Consider the following 12,021-nt stretch of genomic DNA (forward strand, 5'->3'; position numbering starts at 1 on the left):
CTAACACAGGTGTCACCAACGTGGTGCCCGCGGGCGCCAGGTAGCCCTCCAGGAGCTTCTGAGGTGCCCACCAAGGATGTTAATAAACAGTCACGACTACTAGATTTTAGTCACAGTTAATGATTTTCCTAATTTAAATATGAGATTATTTATTCTTTAAAACTTTTTTTTATTCTTTATAACCAAATGAACATTTAATAATAGTGTCATTTGAGAATGATGCCAAAACATCAGTAGAGGATTTTGAACAAAAGTAGCCCTCGGGTAGCCCTCTGGTAGCCCTTGGTAGCCCTTAGACCTAGAAAGGTTGGGGACCCCTGCTCTAATACAGTGGTTCTTAACCTTTTTTCTTAACGCACCCCCTTACCTGTGCCCAAGACAAGCCATGCACCCCCAACCCAAACTTCTACACGTGTACACGCACTAAAAAAGGATTCAAGTGATTAATTAAAATGTCTCTTGTTTAAGACATTAATCAATACCTTAATGACTTTACATGGGGACCAAAACATGTTAAAATTTGGTTTTAATTTGGCCTAATTGTAATGTTCACTACAGAATTTTGGTCACAACCTTAACACAAACTAAATTCTGCGCACCCCCTGAAATCTCTGGCGCACCCCCAGGGGGTGCCCGCACCCCAGGTTAAGAACCACTGCTCTAAAGACATAAGGCCAATATTAATCTATCATACCAAGACTCATTGAAATCATTACATTACTGGTATGTTGAAGGAGGAATGGTTTTATATTCAGTGCTGGAGACTGAGAAACATCATAAATATTGTCCTTCAGTAAATGCCAGCAGGATTCACCAAAGCTACAGGAGCACCTACATGTAACCAGTGCTTGTACTTACATGCATACACTCAGCATGCATTATACATCATACTAGACAAGACTACTGTCTGACACTGAATCCTTGGTTATAAACCCATACGATACATAATTAGGCATCAGGGTGCCAACCATACATGTCATGCCAAATATTGATTTTGTAGTCGACAAACTAATCTAATCATTTGTGTGTGGCATCACTGTCAATTCAATATTGTTTTGGCTCTAATGTTCACCCTGTGTATGCTTTCATCTGTCAAAGGTACCAGAGAAGAGAGCTGTCAATCCAGGTGCTTGTTATTACCAGTCCCAGGCTGAGGAGCACCAGAAGTGAAACCTCTGGTCAGTTATAGGAAACTGGAGAATACAGTGATAATTGTTCATTTTTTGTTGTGAATAATTGGTAAAACAAATGACAAGAAGAGAAGCTTTTCCCAGTCTCAGCCCACTTCAAATAAGAGTCTACAGCGATGGTTGTGTCTGTCTCTTGATTTTAGTCGTGTTTCTTGAAGCTGTCAAATGTTGCACATCTGAGCAACTGAACTATCAGGTCTTCTGTTTGTATTGGTTAAGTGCATCTCAGTTAACTCGAGACTACAGCTTCTTATCACATACCAGATTGTAGTGTTTCAGAAAATTTGCCATACCTTGTATGTTCAACAGTCTCTCTCTGTCTGATGTCTAGTTGCCATCTCTATCTCAGTCTCTGTCTCCTTCTCTCTCTCTCTCTCTCTCTCTCTCTCTCTCTCTCTCTCTCTGTCTCCTTCTCTCTCTCTCTCTCTCTCTCTCTCTCTCTCTCAGTATTATAATATCCCCCTCTTTACCAGCCTGTCATACCCTGCTCCAGAGGGTAAGGAAAGACGAGGACGGTACCTCCCTTCTTCCTCCATCAATGTTTTTCTGAGACTTCCATCATTGTCCACAGGGTGGCGCTGTTTATCAACATCTCTCAGACTTTTCAGACACTTGACTCAGTGTCACATCTCTGTTGAAAAGTTAGAGTTTGTTTTGGCAAACAAAATCCTATGACTCTTCCTTTTTTGACATATGCTACAGTAAAAGGCACAGCATTGTCCTCATTCTTCTGAGACTGGACAGTGTACCGTAATAAGAATTTGCCGGAAGCATTGTTGCTTCTCGATGGCTTTGGAGAGGCAGCTGGGTAGTAGACTAGCCTGCCCCCCTCAGAGTTCACGCTGCCAGATGTCTTTGCTTCAATATCCGTCCCTTACTGGAATGTTATATCCATGACCCTGCACAGACTGTGGCACATTCCATGCTCACATCTCTCGCTGTGCACGTGCATCTGCTGGGACAGAGAATTCTGACACCTGCTTTGGAAGGTCGAGGGATACCTGAGGATGAGGCCCATTGTAAGGATGGGTTATTGCACGGGCTTGCCAGGCCCAGGCCCAGGGGCCCAAGAGCCAAATGGGCCCTGAAGCTCAAACCTATGCGATACAAAAAAAATAATCCACCTCATTATTAGTTTATCTTTGTGTCCTCAGATTGTGTTAAAAATGGCACTTTTAACTAGGCCTACTGTATTTCCACTGTATGTAGGCTTACTGTATTTGCTAACTCCAAACCCAACCCCAGAATTTTTGGAACCTCCGTTGAGGGGGGTGCCTTTCTTGTTTGGCACAGGGGCCCATCATAATTCGTCACAGGGCCCATTGTAAGGATGTGAATGTGGCACTGTATCGATTAGATCTCTGTGTCCCATAATGAGGGGAATGCTTGCATTTAAATCATCAATAGATTACAATGCACTACTCCAAATGAAAATGTAAAAAAAATAACTAATTGTAAGCCTATGTTAACCCTCTAGCTACCAGAATTTTTTTTGAATAGGCCGGAATCCTACCAGGAATTCTAAGGAAAAATTGACATTTTGGTCATATTCTAAATAATGTCAAATAACTTGAAAAGAAATGAAAAGTGTCAATTACAAGTTACTTTCATATTAAAGTAGAGAAAACACACTTTCAAATGGTATATCATTTATGGATAATTAATTGTTCAGTATTCCCATAGAGTGCCTTTAATGTGGATTAAATGATAAAAATGTGATAAAATCCGATATTATCTAGGCCTATCTATCTATATATCTATATATTTAGGCCTATCTATCTATCTATTGATCTCTCTATCCATCTATCTATCTATCCTTCGTCTATCCATCCATCCATCCAGGGTCAAAGTTGAACAATGATCATGTGACGACAACAAATGTCGTTCACCCAAAGGTCCTGTTTTCAAGCGGTTTCAAGCTGTATAACTGTAATGGACTACACTAGCTAATAATGTTTGAACTAAACCATGCCAAAGACGTGTAAGGATAACGGTAGATGTGTCCGCGAGCAGACAGGACATGAATGGAGCTGTAAGGATGTTTACCCTCCCAATTTGGCACAGGTAAGACGCGCCAGGCATCACCGAGTAATACGGAATTTAAGTGCTACAAACACCACGTTGGTAGGCTATTATTGGAAGTTAGCATTCAACTCAACGTCTTCACGCACATTTTTATGAAGGACACGTGGAGTAGTAACAGTCCATGACTGCTTTGCCAAAGCTGACACGCAAAATGAGTAGCCTATCATGCTGCGCTTCCAGATGCGCTGTTACGCAGAGCTGTCGCTGGTCGTTGTTCCAGGACACTAAGATAGTTGGATACCAACATATGGTTTGACTCTGAAAACACACCGAAGACAGTTTACATTTTTAATATGTAGCGTGTAGACATCGGATGGACAGTTGTGTTTGCTATTTAGGACCATGGCAGAACTCATCACAGTTGAACACCATATCATAAGCCTAATAAAACAACATGATCTAAAATAGCCTAAATAGTCATAAACATGTGCTGTTGACCATGAAAATAGATTGAAGAGGGTTGGAAGTTTTCATATTTAGTGTATATTGGTTGTAGAAACAGAATGGTTGTGTTTGTAGCCATCCAATCTCGGACGGCCGTCATTTGAATTGACGACAGATTACCAAATCGCATAAAGCGGCGCATCTCGTAATAAAATCTAAATACTGAAAAATAATATAATATAAACATATAGTTTTTATACTGAAAGTATATCGAGGAGGGTCTGTAATATTGAGCTAAAGTGTTTGAAAGCTGGAAAAACTGCATGAAAATATATCATTTATCATATTTTCATATGAAAATATTCCGGCCGGCCGCGGCCGTTCTGGTACAGATCCAGCCGGACGTTCACGGCCGTTATGGTAGCTAGAGGGTTAACATCATACATTCGTCAGTATACTCTAAACTTCTTTCATCGGAATCAAAGAAACACAATGAAGAGGTCCAAGACCGGCCATGGTGTAATGGTTGAAACAATACTGCTTTAAAATCCTCAGGATCCTTCCCCACTTCTGCTCGCCCCTCGCTCTACTCCTCATACATGGCCCTCTGTCATGTGACAGGCATAGATCTTCATGACGGTCAGTTTTTAATCGCAGCTGAAAATAATGTTCAAAAATTCTAGTCATCCACCCAACATATACAGTATGTACATCATAGTTTTGACTATCATATGTACACAGCCTGAGGGCAGAATAGTCTAGCAATGAAGTCTCTCTAATCTCCCAGCTTCCCTTTCAACCCTCCCGCGTCTGAGACTGAAAACAAAATACCTTTGACCCTTTATTATCAGATAAATAAGATGCCGGTGGAAATATGAACACAAAGGTCAAAGTGTGTGATGGCAATAAAAACATTTCAAGTGCAGGTGAGTAGTAGCACATTATACTTTCCAGGAGTGGAGCATTAGGGCGCACCTAAGTGACCTAGTGCAAGGGTTCTCTAACTTTACCATGGCAAGGCCCCCGACATAGCGGTATATTGCAGCCAAGGACCCCCTTACATAGGCCATGCCACACTATTTTCTTTGCATCCCTTTTCACATCATAGTCTAGGTCTGTTAGTCAGTGCCCCACTGGAATATATAAAATAATAACTTGACAACAATAGAAGTAATGTTCAGAGATGCAATAGATTATTATAATGCAGTTCTTAATGGGAATATTGTTAAGGTTATTTTTGTTTATTTTGGTGTACGTTTTACTGCACAACATTAACTGTCAGTACTTATAACTAAAACAGGTGTGGCTAATTAAGGAAGGCATGGAACACTGAAGAGTAACTGTCAATTTTTTGAATTTTAAAACTCTGTTGTAGAATACTCAATGGCAACCACTGCTTGCTGTGAGGACTAATTAGTTAGCTGCTGGGCCTAGTGGGTCAACCAGAACAGGTGTTGCCAATTAAGGGTTCTGACAGTAACTCTTCAGTGTTCGTTAGCTAAGTTAGATTATGTTATTTTTATTACAAATGCTATACATGGGTTGTCAATTTTTGTTTTCCCCTGGCTGCACAACCCTGTCTGCACACAACTCGACCTCTGATTGTTGGAGACCGCTGTCGGCTGCCAGTGTCTTGCCCCTCCTCACAACATCGTTTTATAAACAAACAAACAAAAAACATGTATGCTTTGGCCTAAAAGGCAAGCCAACTTCTAGCATTTTCTACAAGAATGCAGTCTAGTTTAAATAAAAATTGTGCTATACATGGGTTCTAAATTTTGTTTATAACCTGACTACGCGAACCTAGCTGCACACAACTCAACCCCTGATTGTTGGAAACTGCTGTCGGTCAAAAAATTAGCTCACGTGGTTGGCTGCCAGTGTCTTGCCCCTCCTCATAATATCGTGTTGATAAACACTGAGAATCCATGTATAGTTTTCCTACCAACCTGCTGCGGCCCCCCTAGCACCCCCCTAGCGCCCAGGGGTCCCCGGCCCCCAATTTGAAACCACTGACCTAGTGTAACCTTTATCTAGGAAGCAGTCTTATCTATTAAACGGCTCAGCTACAGACCGTATTCTGTTTAACCCATCGATGTGGGATGCTGCGATACACTGCATTGACCTTGGCACCTGGAGCTGCATAGAAGCATGCATTCAGGCTCATGAGATTTTAGATTCTTTAAATTAAAAACGGGGGTAAGTTAGAGCTGAATTAACACATTCTAAAGGAAGAGGAGGGCCTTATCTTTTAAATAAAACTTATTTCATGTTTTATGTGTGTTGGATACTGAGACATTTTACGTTTTTATGGGCTGAGTGCACCTTTTCCCAAAAAGGGCTCGGGCATTTAGCAGGCATTTCTTTGCAGGTGCCTTTAGTCAAAATGGGTAAAGACATGGCCCCTGTTACAGGTTGCAGTGTATTACCAAAGGCCATGTGTCATGTCCTAGTAGTGTAATACTATGGTAGTAAAGCTTTTTCAGTGACTAGCAGCGTTTCACCAGGACCACAGTGTGCATTATCTATCAGAGATGTCTGATAAGGGAAGTCAACATAAAAGCAATAGCAATGAAATGAGGTAAAAGCCCAACTGAGAAACTCAAACTCCCATTGTCATTGTGACACAGCACTCCACAGCACACAAGTGCACACTGTGAAATTGCATTTATGACTCACCCATGCAAACCCTGATGGTACTTCAAAAGGAGCAGTGATGCGGGACGGTACCCCAACCCCCCCTCCCCAATCTGGCGGGTCGGGAGTTGAACCTTTGGGCAACAAGTCTGAGGCCCTAACCGATTACGCTACCCATGACTTCCCTAGTGACACCCTTTAGTAAGACATGCTACAGTCCTACAATTAACAAACACAATGCACCAGAGCTTACCATCAGCCTGTTCACATTTCGGAGACAGGCTTGATCCACAATCCACCTGAGGACAGGTTCTTCACCTATTAATAGAACCCTATTATTATCTTTCCTTTGTATAACAGCAATATAAGAAGCCGTGCATAGAAGCCCAGGAAAGCCCCAGACTATTAAACTGTCTGCTCCAGCATTGTGTATAGTGAAGTACCTCCTTCTTATGAATTGTCTTTGTTCCGCATTGGCAATATCTTTAACTTTGTTTGGATTTCAGCATTCCAACAGGCCTTCTGCTATAGGTCCCCCATTGCCTTTAATAAACGCAGTCAAAAAGTACTATAGTTTCCTGTTTCCTGTCCAGTTTCCTGGGGGATAGCATCTACCTTTGAAGAGAAGGAGCATATGAGTCAGAATTGTGGAGAGTTGGGATGACTAGAGGGCATCCAACAATGTGTCGCTTATTCTGTCTGTTCATTTTGGTCAGCTGAATGTTGTACCCTACACTACTGATTACAATAATCACGGTTGTAGTGGGTTTATCAGACACTGTATTGTACAGTTATTGGCCTCGGGTTCTGCCACCCATTAATAGAGTGCATACCTGTACATGATTTAATCCTGTTTATATGTACAGTCTATACACCATTTACAACCAACCTGTATTGTGAAAATCTTTAAAACACCTTTAATGTGCCAACCTAATTGCAATAACAAAATTCACCTTTGATTTTTTTGCATCTACATGCCTGAAAACAAAGCTACCCCAGACAGAGTCACACATCTGGGCAGTGGTGGTTCAGGTGTAGAGGAGCCGTTCGGCAACCAGAGGGTTGCAGGTTCAAGCTCCGCTCTGCCTGACCCCACGGATGTGTCCTTGAGCAAGATCCTTAACCCAAAGCTGCTCCTCGTGGCTGGTGGTACCCTGCGTGGCTGCCACTGGTGTGTGAAAGTGAGTGTGAATGGTAGAATGTGAGGCATACAATATAAAGCCCTTTGAGGGCTCGAAGGAGTGGAAAGGCGCTTTATAAATGCAGTCCATTTACCATCTCCCAAAGAATAATATAGCCAGGGCTGGGCACCAACATTTGGTTCCTTCATGGCACCGACCGAAATGGTAAGGATCTTCTGGGTATGGAAACCTGCCTTGTCTTTCGGTTCCATGTTTCGATACCAAGAGGTTCATCACATCAGTTACTGTAACTTCGAATTTAAACTGGATTTTACTTTTCATTAACTTTGATATTTATATAGGTTATAATAACCATAACAAAGTCAATCAAAAGTCAGCCAGACAGTTATCTTCTGAAATGACATTTCTCACTCTGTCATTCGTTGACAGAGACAGGCCAGACATTAAAGTGCAAGACAGGATACAGTATTCAGCAGATAATATATCCCCTGCTCACCTTCCCAAATATGTGACCACCTTGATATAGGTCTGCATTAACATGACTAGTCGTTCCTTTCCGAGAACACGTGAGGCTGAAGGAAGGAGGGTTCTGGCCTTTGTTGTTCTAACCGGTAAGTGCCTGTGGGAGCCATGAAGAAGACGAGACAAGACTTGGCATCCGCTGGGATGAGAGCTCCCCTAAGACGAGCAGGATCAAATGCGTCTCGACACACACTTTTTGTTCATAAAGCTCAGCTTGAGCCTCAGAAACGGCTACAAGGAAAGACTGGCACGCTGTCTTTGACAAGAGAGACAGAGAGATAGATAGAGAGAGAGAGAGAGAGAGAGAGAGAGAGAGAGAGAGAGAGAGAGAGAGAGTCTACTGTAAGGTATGACAGGTTGGCAAGGAGGGGTATACTATGATATTGAGAGAGAGAGAGAGAGAGAGAGAGAGACTACTGTAAGTGCTCATATCTCAAGATAGCCCTTCCCCCATCATATCCTCTGACAAGGTGGTAAATTGCATGTCGCAATTTTTCAAATTGCATACTCTGGAGAACACCTGCCAGACACAGACAGACAATAACCCATGCTTGGCAGGCTACTGTGAGGACAGTGTTTAAGTGTCTTCTCCTGCACTGTCATTGAGTCATCGAGTGTGGTGTGGTGATTTCTGTTGTCTAGGCCACACCTATAACAAACCCAAAGACTAGGGTAATTAAGGTAGTGCGTTGTCTGCTCTGTAGCACTCCAGTCACATCACTGGGTCTTGTATGAAACCAGCCTTAACAAATCTACAATTTAAATATATATATATTTTAAGGCTTTTTTGCCTTTGTTTTATAGGACAGTTGGAGATGGTGACAGGAAGTGAGTGGGAGAGAGAGATGGGGGAGGATCGGCAAATGACACAGGCCGGAATCAAACCCAGGTCGCCAGCGTAGTAACCCAGTGTCCTACCGTTGGGCCACGACAGGGCTACACATCAACAATTTTGCATTTGTAGCCTCAAACAGAGGTTTAACCTCTTACTGCAGGTGGGCCTGTCGCCAAGCCTATTCACTCCTACCTATTCACTACTACATTATGTATGTCATCAACATTGATGGCATTGTCAAGATTGTCTCCCGTAACAGATTAAGACTTGGACATTCTTTTTTTTTGTGTGTGACAATCTGGTCGGCTCTGCTCGAAGGGGGTTAAAAGAAATGGCACACCAATGTTGTGAATTATGATAAGTCTTTGATCCGGGATCTGTACACAGTGACCAATTGTCTGGCCTCTACAGGGTAACTGTGAGTGTGTGATGTTCTTACCCCCCTCTGTGCCTTTTGATTTTTCAATGTAGGCATCTGCAGTGATCAAATATAGACTCTGGCCTGGACTGGAATTCTGGCACACAGGGCTTTTTAGGGTGCGATGCTGTTGGATTTTTTTTTTAAATGTAGAGACTGGTAAACAATTAAGAAGGTCAAACACAAAATGCCGGACCTTTTTTGGTCCCAGTGCAGTCCTGGGGTTTCTTTCTCGAAACCATAGTTGCTAACTATGTTAGCTAATTTCTTGTTTGCAATGTAATTTCCCATTGGCAACTATCCAAGTTGCTAACAGGCTAACAATTACACTGTTGAGAAACGCACCCCTGGATTGCAGACGGTAGGCCTAATAGCTTTAATGTGCATTGCAGGTGGGAGGCCGAGAGTGAGGGGAGCTAGTCTAATGCATGTCAGGGTGCCTCAGGGGAGTCTTACATTGTGTCTGTCTGTGTCCTGCCTGCCTTGTGCTAGCTGCATAACCCCTCAGATCAAAGCCAAAAAGCCAAACAAATCTCGCAATAACTGCCAGCGCAGACCAGTTCAGACAGCTGTGGCATTTCTTGGGACTTAAAAGACGTATGAGTTATTAATGTTTACCAGACTCTGCCCCCTTGCATGTTCTTTTCCTTGTCTACCCCATGCTTTAATGTCTACCTTACAGTTAAGTATACAACATGTCCAACGACTGTTTTGTAGGCTTGTTGCAGGTAACCTATATAGCCTTCCAATTCACCTCTTGTCCCTGGAAAGAAATTCTCAATCTCCACACAAAGGCCATAGTGTGACTATTTCTAATAGGCATATAGCCTACAGTTAAACACCACAATATTTGACACTAAACATTTTTAAACATAACACAAATAATGGGAAGAGGGCCAAATTATAGGGCTACAGATAGTCATAATTTACTGGAGTGGCTTGATTTAACCCCTTAAGACGCGGCTTTATACATTTGTTGTTACCAGTATGGTAATGACCAAGTCGTGGTGCATAACTAAAGGGCCTGTGTTGTGTCAGTATTGTAGTGCTATGGTAGTTACATTTCAATGACTATTACAGCGTGCCACTGGAGGTACGGCGCGCATTAAGGGGTTAAAGGCTGGCATTCGTAGCCTATTCCGGAAGATGTCGCTATAACACGTAGCCTAGTCGTACAGTCAGTCAGAGCGATACTGTAAAAAAATAAATAAATAAATAAATAAATAATCAAATCCCAGCACATGGTGTGATGCATTTGAAAACCAATTGACAAATATTGGAACATGTTTTGGCGAATTGACACAATTCCCTGGATTGCAAAAGATTACGGCACTATTTGTGCGCAACACAGATCCAGATCCAGACCCAGACCCAGACACACACACACACACACACACACACACACACACACACTTCAATGAACATTTGCGGGAAAAAAAAGCGTACGTTCAAGTTATTTCCCGGCGGGATAGGCGACCCCCAGCTTCACAAGCCATGCAAGAACTGAGACTAGGCTACAAACACGCTGGCAAATGTTTGAGAAAATTGTAAACGGTAACTTTCCGACCTCCCACTTGTGGCGTGACGTTTACAAAGGGACGGCGCTTTAAATATGTACGAGGCGCAGGCATGCAACATTTCAACACAGCATTATTCATATTCATGCAGACTCGAATGAAATCATCAAGAAGACGAAGGTAGAAACTTGCTCTTCACTGGAACAGCACGCTCCTTATTTGCAGATAGGCTAACAATAAAGATTTGTAGATCTCCAGTAAGGCATGCGTAATTGATTTGAAATGTAACAGTAATAATCAATTTCGCAGGTCGCCTCAGCTTGTCACAGGCAAAACCATAGTGGCTGTCAGGGAACGTAAATATGATACCTTCGAACTAATCAAACACTCCCAAACTCCACACAGCAAAAGGAGGAACACGTTGTTTTGAGGCGACTGCGCTGACAACGTGAGGACTACTCAAAGAAGCACCGGGAGTCAACTGTCGTTGCCACCATCATGAGCGGGGGTACCACTACCAAACAAAAGTAAGTTAATTAAGCTTTTCGTTTTGCCGTCGTTCTGAAGTCAGTGTTAGTCAACTTGTACTTCTATTTAATGCTTGATATAGGCCTAATGCTGGTGTAGAAGTTGTCTAAGTTTACAGCCACCTACCAAGCGTAAAGACAGCTTCTGGGGAATCAGATCTGGGTGCATGGCTTGCTTCTTGTTGTGCGCGCGGGCATCTGCATACACAGTGTTTTTAGGTGAACAATCATTGCATTAAATGAAAGTGAGACCTTTACAATAAACTATATGTGCAACGACGACTAGGCTACCTCTTGAAAGATGATGCTACTGATAGTGTTATCAATGGAAACGTCAAAGTGCCAATGCAATGCCACGACACAAAGCAAAAGTGCGCGTGCAATGGAAAAGACATGAAGCCATTTCTTGTTGCATTCATTGCAGCAAAGTTAATTGTTGTACACGTGCAGCAGTAAGCTACCATAACCGTCATTTTAAAATTATTTAGTGAAAAGGAGTATCCGGACAGCCAAACCCTTAGCAAAATCATGTTTAATTCATAGAAACTAGCAGCATCACTTTGATAGTGCCCTGATTTCGTACTCATATCAGTTATCAGATGTTTCCAAACGACCCAAATTTGACCACATGAACAAGTGTATCCATCATTTTTTTATGTGACCAACCTCAACATATTTATTTATTTGTTATTAGTGTCATTTGAGTAGGCTAACTTGAGAAAACGCTGAACTTGAACTTGAATGATGGCAATCTTGCCTTGATA

At 42.3% G+C, this 12,021-nt stretch overlaps 1 protein-coding gene across 3 annotated transcripts in view; it reads left to right on the forward strand.

Moving 5' to 3' along the window:
• The first annotated feature begins 10,838 nt into the window (after window positions 1–10,838).
• slc4a4a (solute carrier family 4 member 4a) overlaps window positions 10,839–12,021 on the forward strand; it is a 90,097-nt gene continuing 88,914 nt past the window's right edge. For 2 of the 3 annotated variants that reach the window (XM_063195551.1, XM_063195553.1), the window contains exon 1: window positions 10,865–11,257. In XM_063195551.1, the coding sequence (XP_063051621.1) occupies window positions 11,229–11,257 (29 nt within the window). In that variant the 5' untranslated portion in view covers window positions 10,865–11,228. Of the gene's footprint in view, window positions 11,258–12,021 lie in introns of all 3 variants that reach the window. The other variant, XM_063195552.1, reaches the window with a different exon arrangement.

Source organism: Engraulis encrasicolus, chromosome 3 (assembly GCF_034702125.1).
Source record: "Engraulis encrasicolus isolate BLACKSEA-1 chromosome 3, IST_EnEncr_1.0, whole genome shotgun sequence".
NCBI classification, from domain to species: Eukaryota; Metazoa; Chordata; class Actinopteri; order Clupeiformes; family Engraulidae; genus Engraulis; species Engraulis encrasicolus.